Here is a 22,401-nt window from a genome sequence, read left to right as displayed (position 1 = left end):
TGTGAAGATAAATTGTAAATAGGTGAAATATTTGACACCACAAAATTCAAATGTGCAAATAAATTTAAAGCTACAATTGTAGTTGTTGTGTTTTTTTTTTTTTTTTTTTTTTAATTCGGTGTGACTCAAATACAATGTGTTATCTTTGTAAACACAATATATCCAACTGAAAGAGAATAAATAAATGAAAACAAATGAATTACTTAAAAATGATAAACACTGTTAGCCTAATTTCCTAAAGCGTCTTCTCAGCGTCTTCTTTCCTCCAGATCAGCAGGTGGCGCTCAAAGGCAGTGTAACGTTTGTCCCTCCATTCATCTAATATCGCCCTTAGTTTACTTCCGGTCCATGTGGTACATGTGAGAATGAGGGGATACATGCAGTCTTTTTTGGATTAAACTGATTTACACCTTTGGAACATCATTGATAGTTGAGGCGAATCACTCATCAAAATGGGCCCGGTAAGTTATTTTGTAATTCTGACACAAACTAATGCGCTAGTGAGTTTATGTTAGCCAGAATGCTGCTGAGCTTCAGTGAACTGCTTCAGTTACATTAAATTCAGCGTGCGAGAGTGACAAGATTGAACAACCCTTGTTTTTCATATGTTATTCTAGTCAAACCTCTCATAAATCATATACTGTACTAGTGTAGTCCTTACAGTATCATATCAAACTACACTTTTAAACCCCTGCTGTATTGTTTCATCATACTATACTAGTTTTACTCCTACTTTATCATACTGTACTAGTGTAAACACCTGGTGTATCACATCATATGTCATATATATGACATGTCATATCATATCATATATCAACTTCATACTGATGTGTTATCATATTATGTACCAAAAGTTAACCTCTAGTTTTGAGGTTAACTTATTTATATTTATATATATATATATATATATATATATATATATATATATATATATATATATATACATATATATATACACACACTACCATTCAAAAGTTTGGAAACATTTCTATTTTTAATGTTTTCGGAAAAAAAAAGTCTCTTCTACTCAGCAAGCTAGCATTTATTTGATCAAAAATACAGAAAAAAAAAAAATCAGTAATACTGTAAAATATTATTACAATTTAAAATAATGGTTTTCTATTTTAATATACTTTAAAACATAATTTATTTCTGTGATGCAAAGCTGAATTTTCAGCATCATTACTCCAGTCTTCAGTGTCACATGATCCTTCAGAAATCATTCTAATATGCTGATTTATTATCAATGTTGTGCTGCTTAATATTTTTTATAATTTGACTTTTTTCAGGATTCTTCGATGAATAAAAACTTTAAAAAAGAGCAGCATTTATTTAAATTAAATACACTACTGTTCAAAAGTTTGGGGTCATTATTTTTTTCTTTCTTTTTCTTGGAAGAAATTAATTCTTTTTTTTTTCAGCAAGGATGTGTTAAATTGATCAAAAGTGATAGTAAAGATTTATATTGTTAGAAAATATTTCTATTTTGAATAAATGCTGTTCTTTTTTACTATTTATTCATCAATGAATCCTGAAAAAAGTATCACAGTTTCTAAAAAATATTAAGCAACACAACTTTGTTTCCAACTTTGATAATAACGGAGTATCAAATCAGCATATTAGAATGATTTCTGAAGGATCATGTGACACTGAAGACTGGAGTAATGGCTGCTGAAAATTTAGCTTTGCATTACAGAAAAAAATTATATTTTTTAAACTATCTTAAAATAGAAAACCATTATTTTAAATTGTAATAATATTTCACAATATTACTGTTTTTTTCTGTATTTTTGAACAAGAGACTTCTTTCAAAAACATTAAAAATAATAATGTTTCCAAACTTTTGAATGGTAGTGTATATATTAGGGAAAAAACAAATTTTATACTATTAATGCTGCGTTTAATCTAAAAAAAAAAAAAAAAAAATAGAGCAAAAGCATTTGAAATCCAGTGATTTTAAGGCAGATTCATGCAGCATTTCCCAACCACATTTTACATTTATTTCCCAACTTACATTTATTAAGTTCTCCATTTGGATATATTGAGACAAAATCAAAGACTACTTAAGTCAATGTTTATTTTTTTATTTTTTATTTTTTTCTCAAGTTTGCATATATTTGCTCTGTTACAGTCACACCAGTTCATATGTGTCTGTTTTGCACTCCTGATGATTTAGTTTAACCCCTTCATTGCTGTGTGTTTTTTATTTCTGCGTCATGACTAATTTGTATAGTACATGGAATAAAACAATTTAAAAGATAATTGCAACTTTTTATTCTGACTTTTTCCTCACAATTGTGAGTTTATATCATGCAATTTTGAGGGGAAAAAAAGTCAGAACTGTGAGATATAAACTTGCAATTACAAGAAAAAATTTGGAATTGTGAGATAAAAAGTTGCAATTATCTTTTTTATTTATTATTTTATTGGTGGAAACAAGCTTCCATACTTAGTCTTTTCAAATGACATCCACAATTATTTTTTGTTCACACAGCCACAAAAATCACCAAATTTCGTTCCGTTCCAATTAAATGCAACATTTAAAAAAAATATATAACAAACATAACATTTTTGGTCTAAAACAACCAAAGATCACCTGAGGTTTAACCTCATACTGTAGCATACACACTACTGGTTAACCTTGTATTATATTGTAATACACTATGTAAGTCAAAACTCTTTTTTGGCAAGTCAGCCTCTGAATTCTGTTGTGCTTCATCTGTCATATGTATAATTGTACACCAGCATGCATTATTTAACTGTACTTTAATGCATCTTTCACCCAAGGCTTCCAAAAAGAACAGGAAAAAGAAGCCTAGCTTCAGAAAATTGCTGAAAACCAGCAATCTGAAGCTAGAAAACAAACTGAAGAATCGTCAGTTTAAGCAGCAGAGCTCAGCGAAGAAACAGCGCAAAGAGCAGCGGAAGCTCCGGCAAGCCATTACTGATGTCTCCCATCAGACCCTCAAACCCCTGGAGCGCTACAAGAAGAAACCAGGTGAAGGAAACTGCTTTCTGATAATTTTCATGAACTCGTGCTCGGTGTTGAGAGAGTGTTGTAATGTTGATGTATGATTCCAGAGGATGAAGAAGAGGAGGAGGAGTTTCTGGAGTCTCTGCCCACTGATATGATGGATGAGGATGACCTTGAACAGATCAAATCCATGGCACAGAAAGCTTCCTTTCTGACTCGAGACATCTCATCATGGTAAGCAGCGGTCTTTAAAACATGTACTTTGATTCTCTTTATCAAATCTTGTGATGTTTTTTTCTTCTTAGACTATGTACAGTGAGTGATCAGCTGATATTTGAGTACGAGTATGCTCTTTTTCCTTCACTTTCCTTTTGTGGGGAAACACAGTGCTCCAGTACATGCTAAAAAGCGTAAGTCCGAGCAGCCGGTGGAGAAGTATGAGAAGATGCCCAGGAAGATGCAGCAGAAGGAGGAGAAAGAGCTCATTCACCTGCTGCCCATCAAAGACAAGAGCGGCCTGATCCCTCAGACTATGGAGAAACCCGGTGTGTGTCGTCACATGACTCTTCAGTAAATGCTGTAGTGCTGGAGAGGATGTTTTGTGATGAACTGTGTCATTTGATTGTGTCCTCTAGTTGTGCCTGAGGCAGAGGAAGAGGAGGAACCGAAGGACCAGGATGAGTTAGAAATAGGTTGGTGTGCATTTCTCATTTCTTCAAATGCAACCCCTTGAAATTTCTTTCATCTTAAAGGGATAGTTCACCCAAAAATGAAAATTATCCCATGATTTACTCAAGACTACCCTCAAGCCATCCTAGGTGTATATGACTTTCTTCTTTCAGACGAACACAATCAGTTATATTAAAATTTTCTGGCTCTTTCCAAACTTGATAATGGGAGTGAAGGGGGATTGTTAAGCCCAAAAGAGTGCATCCATCCATCATAAAACTAATCCATACGGCCCCAGGGGTTAATAAAGCCTTCTGAAGAGAAGTGATGGGCTTTTTGTAAGAAAAATGTCCATATTTAAAACTTTATAAAATATAATAATTAGCTTCCAGCAAACGGCCATATATTTATTTACATAATTTTTTATGTGTGTGTGTGTATATATATATATATATATATATATGGTAATGATGCTGAAAATTCAGCTTTGATCACAGGAATAAATTACATTTTACAATACATTCAAATGGGAAACAATTCTTTTAAATTGTAATAAAATTTCAGAATATACAGGTGCTGGTCATATAATTAGAATATCATGAAAAAGTTCATTTTTTTATTGTAAATTATTTTTAAAAATGAAACTTTCATATATTCTAGATTCCCTACATGTAAAGTAAAACATTTCAAACGTTTTTTTTTTTTTTTTAAATTTTGATGATTAGAGCGTACAGCTCATGAAAGTCCAAAATCCAGTATCTCAAAATATTAGAATATATCCTAAGATCAATCAAAAAATGGATTTGCAAAACAGAAAAGTTCAAGTTCTTTAAAGTATGTTCATTTGTACACTCAATACTTGGTCGGCAGCACATATTACAGCAAATGACTTGCTCCTAGCACAAATTACAGCATCAGTGAAGTGTGGCATGGAAGTGATCAGCCTGTGGCACTGCTGAGGCACTACTTGAGCCTTCAGATCATCTGTATATTGTTGGATCGACTGTTTCTCATCTTTCTCTTGAAAATATCCCATAGATTCAGGGGTCAGGCATGTTGGTTGGCCAAGAAAGCACAGTAATATCATGGTCAGCAAACCACTTGGAAGTGTTTTTTGCACTGTGGGCAGGTTGCTGAAAGTCCTGCTGGAAAAGGAAATCAGCATCTCCATAAAGCTTGTCAGCAGATGGAAGCATAAAGTGCTCCAAAATCTCCTGGAAGATGGCTGCATTGACTTTGCACTTGATAAAACACAATGGACCAACACCAGCAGATGTCACGGGCCCCCAAATCATTACTGACTTCAGAAACTTCACCACTAGACTTCAAGCAGCTTGGATTCTGTGCCTCTCCAGTCTTCCTTCAGACTCTGGGACCATGATTTCAACATGAAATGCAAAATTTACTTTTATCTGAAAAGAGGACTTTCGACCACTGTTCACTGTCCAGTTCTTTTTTTTCTCCTTAGCCCAGGTAAGATGCTTCTGACGTTGTTTCTGTTTCAGAAGTGGCTTGGTAGTCCTTTTCCTGAAGATGTCTGAGTGTGGTGACTCTTGATGCACTGACTCCGGCTTTCATTCGACTCATTGTGAAGCTCTCCCAAGTGTTTGAATCGGCTTTACTTGACAGTATTCTCAAGCTTGTGGTCATCCCTGTTGCTTGTGCACCTTTGCCTACCCAATTTCTTCCTTCTAGTCAACTTTGCATTTAATATGCTTTGATACATCACTCTGTAAACAGCCACCCCATTCAGTAATGACCATCTGTGACTTACTCTCTTTGTGGAGGGTGTCAATGATTGTCTCCTGGACCATTGCCAAGTCAGCAGTCTTCCCCATTAGTGTGGTTTCAAAGAAAAAGAGATACCCGAAATTTATACTGTAGGGATGGTCATTTAATGAAACTCAAATGTAAATATTCTAATATTTTGAGATGCTGGATTTTGGACTTTCATTAGCTGTACATTTTAATCAAGAAATTAAAAAAAAAAAAAGAAGACTTTTGAAATGTTTTACTTTACATGTAGGGAATCTAGTATAAATGAAAGTTTCATTTTTTAAAAATAATTTACAATAAAACAAATGAACTTTTTCACGATATTCTAATTATATGACCAGCACCTGTATTTTTGATTGAATAAATAAGAGAATTCAATATAAAGAGACTTCTTTCAAAAACATTAAAACATCTTAATCTTAAAGTGTATGTATTTTAAATTTATTTCTGTGGGTATAAAACTTGTTTTATTTTTATTTTTAAATGATTCAGTGCACCTTTTTGATGATATTCGTGATGACTTTGTTTAACCTAATATCAGAGGAGGAACCCGAGAGCGGTCCGTCGCTCACTCCTCAGGAGCAGTTAGAGCTGCGGACTCAGAGACTGATGGAGAAGAAACTGCGCATCGCAAGTCTGTCATCAGCGATACTCGCAGATCCACATGCTAACGTAAGACAGTCCTTCACAATGAACTTCTGCATGATCTGTACTGTTGTTACGTGTATGATGACATTTCACTCGTGTTTCAGATCAAGAAGCTGAAGGAGTTGAGGGCCATGCTGATGGAGACGGACCCGTGCGTTGCAGTCACTGTCAGAAAGTTAGTCATGGTCTCCCTCATGGAGGTGTTTAAGGACATTGTGCCGGCATATCGAATCCGACCACTGACGGAAGCTGAGAAAGCCACAAAGGTACAGTGCCTCACTTTTAAAGGAGTCATATTATGAGAAATTTAGCTTTCCTTTAGGCATTTCTTGCAACTGAGCCGCAAAAACAACTTATTCAGAAATGCTCAGGTGTCTGATGGCAGACAGATGAATACATTGTCACATTACTAGCTAAACTTAGATGATTTGTGGGTGTTTAGAAACTTGGTCCAGGTTGTGACTCCAGGGTTACCACGGGTCCTTAAAGGTCCCGTTTCTTCGTGATCCCATGTTTCAAACTTTAGTTAGTGTGTAATGTTGTTGTTAGAGTATAAATAAAATCTGTAAAATTTTAAAGCTCAAAGTTCAATGCCAAGCGAGATATTTTATTTAACAGAAGTCGCCTACATCGAACGGCCAGTTTGGACTACATCCCTCTACTTCCTTCTTTAATGACGTCACTAAAACAGTTTTTTGACTAACCTCCGCCCACAGGAATACACAAGAGTTGCGTTTGTAGAGTGTGTTTGTCGCCATGTGGTCGAAACGCTGTTATTTTCATCCCGCAGTCCAATCACCGGGTCTGATTCCGGCTCAAATTGATAGGGTAAAATTAAAGACATGTTTACAATAACACTGAGCGCGTGCATCTCCACGTTATGGTAAGAGGCGTGACCTTTCCGGGCAAGATGCGCTAAACTGCTGTCGAATCACAACACAGGAACCGCTGGCACAATCAGAACTCGTTACGTATTTCTGAAGGAGGGACTTCATAGAACAAGGAAGTCATCAGCCCGTTTTTATGACAGTGGAAACAGCGGTATACAGATAAGTAAATTATGTGAAAAATACTGTGTTTTTTTACACGCGAAACATGAACACATGTTATATTGCACACTATAAACACAATCAAAGCTTCAAAAAACCACGAAAAACGGGACCTTTAAAGGGTCAGTTCACCCAAAAATTTTAAAAAGTTTTAAGTACTCACCCTCATGTCGTTCCAAACCTTCATTCAACTTCGGAACACAAATTAAGATATTTTTGATGAAATCCGAGGGTTTCTGAACCACACATAGGCAACAACGTCATTGCACATTTTGAGGTCCAGAAAAGTAGTAAAGACATGGTTAAAATAGTCAACGTGACTACAGTGATTCAACATTAAAGGGTTAGTTCACCCAAAAATGAAAATTCATGCCTCATGCCGTTTCACACCCGTAAGACCAAATTAAGATATTTTAGTTGAAATCCGATGGCTCAGTGAGGCCTCCATAGGGAGCAATGACATTTCCTCTCTCAAGATCCATTAATGTACTAAAAACATATTTAAATCGGTTCATGTGAGCACAGTGGTTCAATATTAATATTATAAAGCGACGAGAATATTTTTGGAGCGCTAAAAAAACAAAATAACGACTTATTTAGTGATGGCCGATTTCAAAACACTGCTTCAGGAAGCATCGGAGCACAGATGAATCAGTGTGTCGAATCTGCTGTTCGGAGCACCAAAGTCACATGATTTCAGCCATTGGCAGTTTGACACGCGATCCGAATCATGATTCGATACACTGATTCATTTGTGCTCCGATGCTTCCTGAAGCAGTGTTTTGAAATCGGCCATCACTAAATAAGTCGTTATTTTGTTTTTTTAGCGCTCCAAAAATGATATTAATATAATATAATATTAACATTGAACCACTGTACTCACATGAAACAGTTAAATATGTTTTTAGTACATTAATGGATCTTGAAAGAGGAAGTGTCCATTGCTCCCTATGGAGGCCTCACGGAGCCATCAGATTTCAACTAAAATATCTTAATTTGTGTTCTGAAGATGAACGAAGGTCTTACAGGTGTGGAACGCCATGAGGGTGAGTAATAAATGACAGAATTTTCATTTTTGGGTGAACTAACCCTATAATGTTATGATTATTATATAAGCATACTTTTTGTGTGCAAAAACAAAACAAAAATAACAACTTTATTCAACAATTTCTTCTCTTTCCTGTCATTCTCTATGCTGTTGAAGTAGTGAACATAGTGCCGGCTTCTGTGTTTACGTCTGAATGCATGTACAGCATACAGGTCATAAAAAGTATTAAATATCTTAAATGGTACAACAAAAGTCTTATCATTTTTAAGAGGTCTTATTTTTGGAGAAGGAAAAAAGGAATCACAAGAAAGGGAAATTATTAAACTTTAAACTTCAAAAGGCAATGGTTTAAAGAAATGCGAGCGATGAACGTTCAAAGTCAAATTGTGGCACATTCTACAGACTCGTGCTGTTTTTTTTGGTTGAATTATGACAATGTTTACTTTATGGTGTTTATATTGTAATATGTTTTAGATGGTTGTAAGAGTGCATATTTGATCTCCTTTTTGAACGAGCAGCTGGGAGTAGTAACAGACATTTCAAAATAAGAGTTAGTATATTTTCAGGCTTGTAAAGGGTCCTACATTTGATACAACTCTGCAGATACCATGGACGAGAAAGCAATAATTAGACACTAATTATGAGATTTAAATATGAGTAAAGCCAAATATTGTGGTGTTTTCGGCTTTGTATTAAAGGTGCCCTAGATTATGTTTTTAAAAGATGTAATATAAGTCTAAGGTGTCCCCTGAATGTGTCTGTGAGTTTAGATCAAAATACCCCATAGATTTTTTTTTATTAATTTTTTTGTGGCTATTATAAACGCACCGATTTTATGCTGCGGCCCCTTTAAATCCCGTGCTCCACGCCCAAAGCTCGGCTTGCCTTAAACAGTGCCTTAACAAAGTTTACACAGCTAATATAACCCTCAAAATGGATCTTTACAAAGTGTTCGTCATTGTGTGTTGAAATGAAATGTGTTGCGGCATGCATGCGTCGGATTATGAGATTATTGTATACTGTTATATTGTTTACTTCTGATTTTGAATGATTTTGATTTTGATAGTGCTCCGTGGCTAACGGCTAATGCTACTCTGTTGGAGAGATTTATAAAGAATGAAGTTGTGTTTGTGCATTATACAGACTGAGTGTTTAAAATGAAAATGCGACGGCTCTCTTGTCTACGTGAAAACAGTAATAAACGATGGTAACTTTAACCACATTTAACAGTCATTAGCAACATGCTAACGAAACATTTAGAAAGACAGTTTACAAATATCACTAAAAATATCATGTTATCATGGATCATGTCAGTTATTATTGCTCCATCTGCCATTTTTCGCTGTTGTCCTTGCTTGCTTACCTAATCTGATGATTTGGTTGTGCACATCCAGACGTTAATACTGGCTGCCCTTGTCTAATGCCTTTTATAATGTTGGAAACGTGGGAGGGCATATGCAAATATTGGGGGCGTACACCCCGACTGTTACGTAACAGTCGGTGTTATGTTGAGATTCGCATGTTCTCCAAGGTCTTTTAAACAAATGAGATTTATATAAGAAGGAGGAAACAATGGAGTTTGAGACTCACTGTATGTCATTTCCATGTACTGAACTCTTGTTATTTGACTATGCCAAGATAAATTCAATTTTTCATTCGAAGGCACCTTTAATTCGGCTTTGACTGGAGTTTATTTTCTATCTGAGAAAAGGGCATTTATACACGCAAGACACAGTAGCAAAAACTGACCTGTTTACCTCTGAAGGTCATTGAGAGTGAAAAATGCTCATTAGACCTAATCATTTTGGTTCAAGAAGTGGATAATTGGACCCCTGAGCAAACGAAAGTATTAAATAACAAGATTTAAATATCTTAAATGCCACATTTCTTCTCCAGGTGAAAAAAGAGACGCAGCAGCTGAGAGAGTTTGAGGAGGGTCTCGTCAGCCAGTATAAGTTTTACCTGGAGGACCTGGAACAGACAGTCAAAGGTAGATCAAGTGCTTTTAACTTCTCATTCATCCATTCTCACCATCCCGTCTGACCGATCCGACGCTGTTTCAGACTGGAAGCAGAAGAAGCAGAAGAGAAGTAAAGCCGTGTCTCTTGAGAGTTATAAAGGTCTTGCTGAAGTGGCCATCAGGTGCATTTGTGATCTCCTGGTAGCTCTGCCTCACTTCAATTTCCACAACAACATTATAGTCATGGTGGTGCCTTTGATGAACGACCCCGTCAGGACGGTCAGTCTGCTAGCGGTATTTGCTGGAAAAACTCCACATTTGGAGGTCTGCATGTGGGTAGTAACGATTTGATGTTGTGATCTTGTGTTCAGGTGTCTGAGATATGTTGTGATGCGGTCAGGAAACCTGCTGAAACAGGATAAAGTGGGTCAGGCCTCTTTAGCAATGGTGAAGGTCATCTCGGGCATGGTCAAGAGCAGGAACTATAACGTCAAACCAGAGGTGCGGTCATCACACTGTTGAAGAACATTACAAGTTTTATCTCATCTGTACTTGCCATAAACAAAGTTCTTACAGAGAATTATTCAAATGGAAAGTTTACTTAAAAATTGTAAACAGTTTTAGCTTTACTTTCGATTAAAGAACATGGTCAGATTTAAATCTTGGGTCCCACTTTATACTAGATGTCTTTGAATACACATTGTTAGGGACAGTGTGCTTATTTTGTTCATGTTCTATTAAAAAACACTTTTTTTCAGGTTCCCATTGACATCCATTCTATTTTTTCTCCATTAAATGCAAGTCATTGGGAACGGAAACCGGTTTCCAGCATTCTTCAAAATATCTTCTTTTTTATTTTTGGTGGACCATCTCTTTAGGATGTGATGTGCGTATGGCATCTTGATGTTGTTATTAATGATGTTTTGTGATATGAATGCACAGGTGCTGAAGACTCTCCTCTGTCTGAGGATAAAAGAAGTGGACATGAAGAAAGATACTGAAGCGCCCAAAAATAAGTTCATGTCGTTCAAGGAGAAGAAGACAAGTTTGTCCCGGATGCAGCGCAAGGTCTGAACTGAGACCGAATGTTGTCACATAAATGTCATGATTTGAAGTTGTGGACTGGTTTAGCTACGCTACCCACCACCCAATACCTGCAACTGGATTACCCAATCAGAGAAGCCGAATTGGTAATGGGAGGTTTCTGTTCAAAAGTTTGGGGTCTGTAAGATTTTTTTTTTTAAATGTTTTAAAAGAAGTCTCTTCTGCTCACCAAGGCTGCATTTATTTTCATTCAAAAATACAGTAAAAACAGTACTATGCTGAAATAGTTTTACTGTTTAAAAGAACTGTTTTCTATGTGAATATGTTCAAATGTAATTTATTCCTGTGATCAAAGCTGAATATTCAGCATCATTACTCCAGTCTTCAGTGTCACATGATCCTTCAGAAATCATTCTAATATGCTGATTTGCTGCTCAAGAAACATTTCTGATTATTATTAATGAAAACAGTTGTGGTACTTAATATTTTCATGGGAAAAGTGACATTTTTTTCAGGATTCTTCGATAAATAGAAAGTTAAAAAGAACAATTTATTGAAAATAGAAATCTTTTGTAACATTACTATCATTTTGATCAATTTAAAGCATCCTTACTGAATAAAAGTTTTAGTTTCTTTCAAAGAATCTTACTGACCCCAAACTTTTGAAATATTTTTAAATGTCTTTGTTTAAATAATTAGGGGCCAAGCACCGAAGGTGCGTAGGCACCTATTGTATCTGTTGGCGTTCCATACGCTTATTATTATTCTTCTTCCGTTTCTTCTTCTTCTTCTTCTTCTTCCGCTCTTGAAGTCTATGGCAGCCCATAGAACCGCTTGCGGGAAAGTTGTGAAATTTGGCACACAGTTAGAGGACAGTCTGACCTTTGTCCATAGCAAATTTGGAGTCTCTAACTCAATTCCTCTAGCGCCACTAGCTGTCCAAAGTTGCACTTATGTTTATGCTAATAACTTTTGAACCATAAGGGCTAGAAACAAAATTCGAAACGAATCAAATGCACCCTATGACGTAATTTTCCGTCATGAAAATTTTTCCGCCATTTTGAATTTTCTGAAAAACCTACTTTTTCGAACTCCTCCTAGGCCGTTACTCCGATTATTCACGAAAATAGAACCAGATCATCTTCAGACCATGCCGACAAAAAGTTATGGAAATCAAGTTGATTCCTCAAACCGTTTTCGAAAAACACGCGAACAAATTGTACTTAGTGCTTGCGAAAATAGACATAAGGCTGTATCTCCGCAACGCTTTATTGTATTCAGACCAAACTTGGTACCTGTCATCACAAGCATGACCTGAGGCAACATGAAGCGTTTCGGCGCAGCGCCACCTACTGGTGCGGAGATATGAAAAATGGCTATTTTTGCTTATAACTTCTGATGGGTTATAATGAATTTGGTCTCGTTGGATTCGGGGAATCATGCCGAGTCGAATGATATCCAATTTTCCCATATCGGACATTTTGGCTGTCGGCCATTTTGAATTTTGTGCTAAAATGCTGTATTTTACGAACACATTAGCGTATCGTTATGAAACTTGGTATGGGTCATCAGCACAATGCCCTGAAGGAGCCTAAGAAGTTTTGGACCAGCGCCTCCTTGTGGTCAAAAGTTATAACAAAATTTACAAAATGCTAATAACTTTTGACTATATTAACCGATTGTAATGAAACTGGTCTCTGTAGATTCCTTGGGTCATGCTGAGAACATAGATATCACATTTTCCATAGTCAGCTGGACTTCCTGTCTGCCATATTGTTTTTCTTTAAAAACCTATTTTTTCGAACTCCTCCAAGACCGTTGCTCCGATTTTCACCAAAATCGAACCGTGTCATCTTCAGACCATGCCGACAAAAAGTTATGGATTTCAAGTCGATAAGTCAAACCGTTTTCGTATACCAGAGCAAAGAATTTGAGGCATGATGCAAAAACGATTCTTGAAGCTGTATCTCTGCACTGCTTTATCATATTCAGACCAAACTTGGTACATGTCTTCACAAGCATGACCTGAGGCATCATACAGTGTTTCGGCGCAGCGCCACCTACTGGAGTGGAGATATGAAAAATGGCTATTTTTGCTTATAACTTCTGATGGGTTTGACCAAAATTCATAAATTTGGTATGGGTCATCAGGACAATGCCAAGTTGCAAAATGCAAAGTTTCGGACCAGCGCCACCTTGTGGTCAAAAGTTATAACAAAATTGACAAAAATGCTAATAACTTTTTTCTCTAATTGCTCACTGCTGCTGTTGGTCTGATGCTCACAGCCATGTTGGCTGGCTTCTTGTGCCGTTTTTGTGCTTGGCCCCGTAATTGCTGCTTGCAGCTATATTTTATATTTGCTTCTATACCTCTAATCAGTAGTTTTGTATTGTAATATTTAAGAGTTCTTTATATCTTTTTTTGAAGAATTTCAAATGTGAAATATAAATCCTGAACCGAAGCCACTGGAAAAGTGGTATACCGGTTTGCTGGTATTGTTGATTTAAACATTTTTTCTGTTTTGTTTCCTTGATCCTCGATCTTGTCCTCAACAGTGGAAGAAAGCAGAGGAGAAGCTACAGAAAGAGCTTCTAGAAGCTGAGGCTTCAGAGGGCAAGGAGAAGAAAATTAAATTGGTGAGTGTGACTAGAGCAGATGGAGAGCTTGATGAACAGTTCCTTTTATTGCATGAATATATTATCATTATCACATATTGTGATTCGTCCATCTTTGATTCCAGCACACAGAGACGCTGAACATTGTGTTCCTCATCTACTTCAGAATACTCAAGAAAGCTCAGAAATCCATCTTACTGCCTTCCGTTTTAGAAGGTCTTGCAAAGTAAGAACCACATGGTGCATAACAGCTTTATTATAGTGTTATTACACTGTAATAAAGCGTTTGGGTGCTTTTGTTAACGTGAATAACATGGTTCAAACTGTTTCCTGAAGGTTTGCTCATCTTATAAACTTGGAGTTCTTTGATGATTTGTTGGCGGTGCTCTACGGCCTCATCATATCGGGTGTAAGTATTTGAACCGGGAGCAGCTGCTTTATGATTTATCAATGTAAAATTTTATGCGTTAACATTTTTGCGTTTTCCTTCACCCAGGATCTGACGTATCGTGAGAGTCTTCATTGCATTCTCACATCCTTCCACATCCTCTCAGGACAAGGTCAGTACAGCCGCAGCTCTGGTTTCACGAACATCCTGCCCTCGCTGTGCTAAAATACGTGTTTTCAACAGGTGACGTCCTCAACATCGACCCTTTGAAATTCTACAGCCACTTGTACCAAACCCTGCTGACGCTGCACGCAGGTAAGATCTCCAGTGTGTCTTTGTTCTGCCGATGTGCAGTGACACAGGGTTATTTAATATGAGAACATCCCGTCACTTACACACTTTGGTGTCCCAAATGTTTATTTTCCAGTATTAGATGCACAATTCTCTTGTTTTTTGTTGCGAGACCCATTAGATTGTAGGATTGTCAAAAGTACCGACCTTTGTACCAAGTCGGTACTGAGATTTTAAAAAATTTCCCCCTAGCATTTTGAGCTCTGTTGAGCAGATTATTAAACACCTCTGACTTGGCCATTGTGTTCACACGCTGATCAGATATGTTTTTGAGTGGCTACAGTTATCATCACTTCAAAAACATGTTGTAAATAGACATCTTTGATGCTCTTCACCAAGTGCTTATACAGATATCGGCGGATATATAAGGGATCCGCTGCTATCAAACTGCTCCTACACAGCATATGCAGCATATTTCTTTATTTTATTACTGATACTTTGTACCAGTTTCCCTGGAAGTGGATATTTTGCTCTCTTGAACACGTGGAATGGAAACGCTGCTTTACGCAATATTCCAATTTTTCGCGCAAGTTTAATTTCGCAAACATATCTGTTGTCTCGGATTGGCTGCAGGAGGTGCGAATGATGACACGACGATCGTTCTGCAGTGCCTGGACGTGATGCTGACCAAACGCAGGAAGCAGGTCACCCTGCAGAGGGCGCAGGCCTTCATGAAGAGACTGAGCACGCTCGGCCTGCACGTGCTGCCTGACTCCTGCGTGGGCGTCCTGGCAGCCAATAGGACGCTGATGCATGTGAGCCAGTGCTCTTCCTTCTTTAATTAAGCTAATGGAGGCGTTCGTGCTTGAGGTGACTGTATGAATTATTTCTCTCTTGTGTTTGTGTAGACCTTCCCTAAGTGTGACATCCTGCTGGATAATGAAATGCAGGGCAGCGGTGTGTATCTCCCAGAGCTGGATGTGCCCGAATACTGCAACCCCCAGAACACGGCACTGTGGGAGCTTCACTTACTGAAGGTGAAGCACAATGATGTTTATCCACTCATTCCATTGGTTTATTACTGACAGAGTAAAACAGAGCAGGAAATTAAATTCCCTTTTCCTTTATTTATTTAAATTTGCCAGTAGGCTTCAATTTAACAAATTATCCAAAAAATAAGTCACACCAGGTTGAAAACTAGCGATATGTGACCCTGGACCACAAAACCAGTCATAAGGGTCATTTTTTTATCATCTGAAAGCTGAATAAGCTTTCCACTTGATGTATGGTTTGTTAGGATAGGACAATATTTGGCTACAACTATTTGAAAATCTGAAATCTGAGGGTGCAAAAAAAAAATCAAAATATTGAGAAAATTGCCTTTAAAGTTGTCCAAATGAAATCCTTAGCAATGCATATCCACTCACAAAAATACTTTTTTGATATATTTACAGTTGGAAATTTACAAAATATCTTCATGGAACAAGATCTTTACTTGATATCATAATGATTTTTGGCATAAAAGAAAAATCCATCATTTTGACCCATACAATGTATTGACTATTGCTACAAATATACCGCAGTGTTTCCTATACATTGACTAGACTGTGGCGGCCCGCCACATTCTAATTTGTCCGCCACAGTCTCAAAGTACGCCTGTCGCGATATTTAAATAATCGATTGTTAATTGAGTCATAAGGCAAAAGAAACAGACTTGCACCAATTAAGTTTTCGTGCACTATATTCAAACTCATCTGAAGCCATTCCATAGCTTCATGTGAGGACAGAAGAATGTGTACATTGTTAAATTTAAGCTCAAAGAAACTCGTCTTCCCTCCGCTGCAGTTGTCAATCATTCTCTGTTCAGCACTAAAACAGCGCGTCGCGTTCGGTAACGACAGTCAGCACAGTAAAACTCTCCAATATGACATATTCCCATTATAATACTTGATATGTAGATAAAGGGCTGTGGATTTGCATAAAATGACTTTATCTTGCTGGGGTTTATTGCCGTTTCTGAACGGTGTCATACTGGCTACAGTTAGATCGCACGACACAAGGACTATGAATTGGTGTCACAAGCACAATAACTGGTATTTAAAAGTGAAAAGAAACATACGATCAATAAACTGTTAGTTGCAGATACACACAGGGGTTATCTTTGTGCCGTGGAACTTTTCAATGCGCTGCGCAACTGCGTGCTGTGACTCGATATTGCTTCAAGCACATCATTCTGCACCCGGGATGCGCATTAGCGGTTTTTTGCTGCTGTTTTGAAGAGTATCTTATCATGGTTTTGCACACTGAAAGATTATTAATAGCCTATTTTGTTCTTTCGTATTTATATCTTGTTGCCCCATTAAACAGCTGCTCAATACATTTAAAATAAAGGTATTTTAATCTTAGATTATTATAAAAACATATGTCTTTACATTAATATATAAATCAAATATAGTTTTTTTTTTCATTTCATAAGAATGCATATAGTACTTTTAAACTTTATTAACATATTTAGATTTTATAAAATTACTGTGCGAGGTTTTTCTCAAGAATTAGGCTAGCATACTTTTTTCTGCTAAATTATATAGTCACCTAGATTATTTATTTATTTATTTAGTTATTTATTCTTTGGTCATCTTATGATTATATATTTTTATTAATTTGTTGTTTTTCTCTATAATGAAGTAGTGTGTTTAGTGCATTCTGGATTGTGTTTAACAAATCAAAGAGTGGCCATTAGTTTTACAAATACAGATATATAGATACAGGCCTAGAAATAAATTAATTCAACAAAGGTAACCTCTTTTGCTACATATTTTTTTAATGGTTTAAATGTGTACTCTACATGTTAGACCACATATGAACTATCATTTAGCCTACTATATGTTGTGTACGTGACTAATGTGCCCTACCATCACCAATAAACAAATTACTATTAGAGCACAAAATTGTTTACAAGATAACAAATTTCTTCTTTGATCTAATCACTTAAATTTTGGTCTCAGAATGCACCAGGTTTATGCATTTAAATTTAAAATGTACAAAATTTTCCGCCTGACCCCCCTAGAGAGACCGGTGTCCACCCACCAGTCTCACAAAATCCTGTGGGAAACACTGTATACCTGTGTGACTTATGACTGGTCTTGTGGTCCAGGGTCACATATAAGCATTGCTTATGCACATATAGTAAAATAACATGATCAAACATTCAACAGCATATAAATCAAAGCTACGTAATGTTCCTGAATGAAATGTTGACCCAGGATGAGCTTGTAGGACCGTGAAGCTTTGGGGGTGTTGATGGACTCAATCTACTCCATCTGTGTTTTGATCATCGTCATTCTAAATAAATAAATAAAAAAAAATAAAAATAAAAAAAAGCTGGCAGGAAAGAGTAAATAATAATTATAAATAAAAACAGCTTGCATTCAACATTAGAATGCGGTCTTAAATATTACTTAAGGCAAATTTAGAACAGTTTTGTTCAAACTAGTCTTGTTGTAGGGAGAAGATTCCAGATGATGTGGATTTATTTGGTGTAATCTGTTATTTTAGAGACACTATCACCCCGTGGTGAGGAAGTTTGCTGCTCATCTCATGAAAGGCGCTCCTAGTGAAGGTTCAGGCGCTCTCAGCATGGAGCTCAGCAGAAGGTACAGAGACAACAGACACATTTCCATCAGCTGATGGTGTTTCAAGATGAATATGAAGGTGTTCATAGTATTTCTGCTGTGTGCAGGACTCCAGTGCAGCTGTTTGAAGACTACAGTGTTAAAGACATGACCTTTAACCCACCTGTTGCTGGGCCTTCCTCAAAGAAAAAGGTCTTTTTCCATCTAACGAACAATGCTTTCATTTTTTGTTGTGTGTTTTTTTTTTTCTTTTCTTAATTGTTCTTTAATTTTGTATTGCAGGAACATTTCACAATCGGTCATGCGTTTTTAGACCCAGACCTCAAGACACAGATTGATGCTGCTCTTCAAACTGAGAGCGAGCAGACGGTTCTAGACTTTACATCACAACATACACCGCAGGAAACATGAATCCACATTAAGGCCTGAAAGTTGGGAAATGCTATTTTCTATCCATTTGTGTAAAATAAATGCTCCAAGATATCATCTTTGATTTTTTTTTATTGACATCATTTAGCATATGCACTGATGTAGAAGTACACGTTTCACCCAAAATTGGTTTTTCAACACTATTTATTGATGAAAGTGGTTGATTCTGTGGTTTCAAGTAAACAAATAACCCAATATTGACATCACAATATTGACGATACATTCCTATAGTTTTACGTGTGCTGAAAACCATCACAAGTAGAAAGTTCAACATGTTTTAAACTCCAAAGAGACTATCGATGCAATAAAATAACAGCATTGCGTCACGCTAAAAAGTTTTTACAGTTGCTTGTTCAAAACAAAGTAATGGTAAATATACATTGAAAACATATTTAAAAGACAATGCTGTAGTGTACCACACACCTAAAATACACTTTCTGGTGCCCTACCTTCACTTAATGTCAAAATATTTAATATCTCTCAAGATGACTAAAAATTTAAATTACAAAAATACAAACATTATCCATTCATACAGTATGAACAGACTGGAGGAGCACTGATGCCCTTAATAAATAAATGCAGATTTCATAATTATGTACTCTCATTCATATGTACACTATCTGGAAACGTACAGCCAACCTGGGCTATAACATGCAATTAGTTAGGAAAGATTTCACTTCAAGAAAGAAAATGGACCACTTAAAGTTCAAAACAAAGGTGAAGTCCTTTTCAACCATAAAGAAAGTTAAGCAGGGGATTCAACTGCTATGCAGAGAGATTAAAAATCACATGAATAAATTATAGTTTTCATTTAACACATAGGAAATAATGAAACTTATTTATTACATTGGTCATATGGGGTATAAACTATGGAAGCTTGTTTCCGCCATGAAATAAATAAAAGGTGGTTTCAAGTTTATATCTCACAATTCTGAGAAAGAATTGTGAACTGAAGAAAAGTCAGAATTGCAACTACATCTTGCATATATTATAGACTTTATAACTTGCAATTGCAAATTTAAATCTTGCAATTGTGAGCTAAAAAGTCGCTACTATTACCTTTTTTATTTAGTGGTGGAAACAAGCTTCCATAATAGACCTCAATTTTACTGATAATTTAATTCAAATATTTCAAAAGTGATGATGATGGATCTCAAAGGAGCCATTTAAAATTGAGGGAAATGCAAGAAAAAATATTTTTTTAAAAATTAAAAATAAAACTAACCTAAAATTTTTCCTAGCTCTAATGAAAGAAATCTCAAAATACAGTAACGTATATACTTCCAAAAAAATAAATTAAAAAAAAAGGCAACATTTAAAGTGGCGTTTCTTCAAATGCTTGTTTTTCTAATACTGTAAATAGATTTGTGGCAGTGTATAGAAAGGCACCGCTCTACATCTTACATTGTTTGCTGTTGGTCATTTAAATGCAGTGTGATCTACATGTGCAATGAAAGCCATCAAATTCAACTAGCTGCTAAAATATGCAGAACAAATCTGCCCCGCATCCTTCGAAACATCTTGTGTGCATTTGCTCTGAACTCTGAATAAATCACACCATACACATGAATTAAAGAAATCCTAAGATTTGCTTAAAAAAAATAACTCTAGTGTGATACTAATGTGCTGGAGGCATTTTCATGCTTGATTTAATTTCAGCAATCCAAAACAGGGATGTAAATAAAGTATTCAACTTTCAAATAGCTGGACTTAAAATAATAGTAATGTGCAAAACCACAAAAGAAAATGAAATGCATATGAATGCATTCATGACTTACAGTACTGTTGAAGTAGGACAAGAAGAAGAAGAAGAAGAAGAAGAATAGAAGTGAGGAGAAACTGCCTTCATCTGACATCCGTTTACAACAACAACAACAACAGGCTGCTGAACTGACTGAACCCTTCCACGACCCATCAGCCAGCCCAAATCACACCTGGGCCACTGCACGACCGTGAAAGACGAGCACGAACAGCTGTACGCTTTCCATCAGGCTGTACTGTGTCTTCCTGAAGCAGCCTGAGCCGTGTGAGAGGAGTGAACACTAGAGGTGCTGCTCTGGCTCTGGACTCATTTATGCAGCTTCCAGTTCCACAGCAGCGGGAGGGACCAGCCGGAGGGGGCGGGGGCGCCACCGCCACACTGGGACACGGGGTGTTCCGCGCACAGTCTCTGAGAACCCAAGCGTCCCTCGGCCATCCAGGCCTTCAGCCCCGTCGACAGAGACTCTACAGAGAGACAGGTGGGAAGATTCAAGTTAGTTGAAGTTGCACAGCAAGTCCTCCAGCAACAACAGCCAACCATGACACATTTTTACAAAATCAATCTAATATGCTGATTTGCAGTGTTGGGGCTAACGCGTTACAAGTAACTCGAGTTACGTAATCACGTTACTTGGAAAAAGTAATATTACCTTTTCAGTTTACAACAAATTATCTGTTGCTTTTTCACATTTATTGAGTGACAGCTCTCCTGTCCCCATGTTGAGAGAAATAAAGTGCAGAGGTGTTGTGTGAACTTTGTGAACATGATGTTATTGTAGCTCTAGACTAAATGTGAACATGCATTTACTCATCTCACTTGCACAAAACAATTCAGTATTCCTCAAAATGAATAAAAACAGTGAAATAATTAACCTGTAATAATTAAATATATTAAATTGCACAAATATACTTTATGTATTTAATCTCACTTTATTCACCAGTGCTGCTGACGTTCAATGATCTGATTCAACCATACTAATAAGTGAAAATGACTTTAGATTAGATTCAGAAATAAGAGTGAACTTCCTTCTCTTGCATCCTATTCTTCTTTAATCCTGAATGGCAGCACAGCTGAAAGGTTTGTTTGAGCTGCGCCCTCTACTTTACAGGTGTAAATATGCATTTCCTTCAGCCTGAGGCTTATTCATTTCACTTTTGGTGTGAAAGGGCCTTAAAGGTGCCCTAGATTATGTTTTTAAAAGATGTAATATAAGTCTAAGGTGTCCCCTGAATGTGTCTGAAGTTTCAGATCAAAATACCCATAGATTTTTTTAATTAATTTTTTTAACTGCCTATTTTGGGCATCAATAAATCCCATGGTCCACGCCCACAGAGCTCGCGCTTGCCTTGAACAGTGCCTTAAAGTTTACACAGCTAATATAACCCTCAAAATGGATCTTTACAAAGTGTTCGTCATGCATGCGGCATGCATGCGGCGGATTATGTGAGTATTGTATACTGTTATATTGTTTACTTCTGATTTTGAATGAGTTTGATAGTGCTCCGTGGCTAACGGCTAATGCTACACTGTTGGAGAGATTTATAAAGAATGAAGTTGTGTTTATGCATTATACAGACTGCAAGTGTTTAAAATGAAAATAGCGACGGCTCTCTTGTCTCCGTGAATACAGTAATAACCGATGGTAACTTTAACCACATTTAACAGTACATTAGCAACATGCTAACGAAACATTTAGAAAGACAATTTACAAATATCACTAAAAATATCATGTTATCATGGATCATGTCAGTTATTATTGCTCCATCTGCCATTTTTCGCTATTGTTCTTGCTTGCTTACCTAGTCTGATGATTTGGTTGTGCACATCCAGACATTAATACTGGCTGCCCTTGTCTAATGCCTTTTATAATGTTGGAAACGTGGGCTGGCATATGCAAATATTGGGGGCGTACACCCCGACTGTTACGTAAAAGTCGGTGTTATGTTGAGATTCGCCTGTTCTTCTGAGGTCTTTTAAACAAATGAGATTTATATAAAAAGGAGGAAACAATGGAGTTTGAGACTCACTGTATGTCATTTCCATGTACTGAACTCTTGTTATTCAACTATGCCAAGATAAATTACATTTTTCATTCGAGGGCACCTTTAACATTTG

The 22,401-nt window shown here is 36.7% G+C and overlaps 2 protein-coding genes across 2 annotated transcripts in view; one reads left to right on the top strand and one right to left on the bottom strand.

Annotated features, from left to right (window-relative positions):
• The first annotated feature begins 308 nt into the window (after positions 1–308).
• noc3l (NOC3-like DNA replication regulator) lies at positions 309–18,581 on the top strand. Its single transcript, XM_048171364.1, is given in 22 exon segments — positions 309–461; positions 2,788–2,998; positions 3,082–3,208; positions 3,362–3,519; positions 3,610–3,666; positions 5,961–6,091; positions 6,172–6,333; positions 10,061–10,154; positions 10,228–10,403; positions 10,496–10,528; positions 10,530–10,625; positions 11,067–11,192; positions 13,725–13,805; positions 13,910–14,010; positions 14,121–14,193; positions 14,281–14,344; positions 14,416–14,487; positions 15,097–15,278; positions 15,372–15,500; positions 18,019–18,116; positions 18,203–18,287; positions 18,378–18,581. Coding segments are annotated over 22 exon segments (2,394 nt in total). The 5' UTR covers positions 309–452; the 3' UTR covers positions 18,507–18,581.
• Positions 18,579–22,401, bottom strand: part of plce1 (phospholipase C, epsilon 1) — a 107,423-nt gene continuing 103,600 nt past the window's right edge. The window contains 1 exon segment of the mRNA XM_048171365.1: positions 18,579–20,750. Within this exon segment, the coding sequence (XP_048027322.1) occupies positions 20,593–20,750 (158 nt within the window). The 3' untranslated portion in view covers positions 18,579–20,592.

The sequence above is a fragment of the Megalobrama amblycephala genome, linkage group LG20 (assembly GCF_018812025.1).
Source record: "Megalobrama amblycephala isolate DHTTF-2021 linkage group LG20, ASM1881202v1, whole genome shotgun sequence".
NCBI lineage: Eukaryota > Metazoa > Chordata > Actinopteri > Cypriniformes > Xenocyprididae > Megalobrama > Megalobrama amblycephala.
Note: the sequence above shows the minus strand (reverse complement) of the source record. Positions and strands in the feature narration are given on the sequence as shown.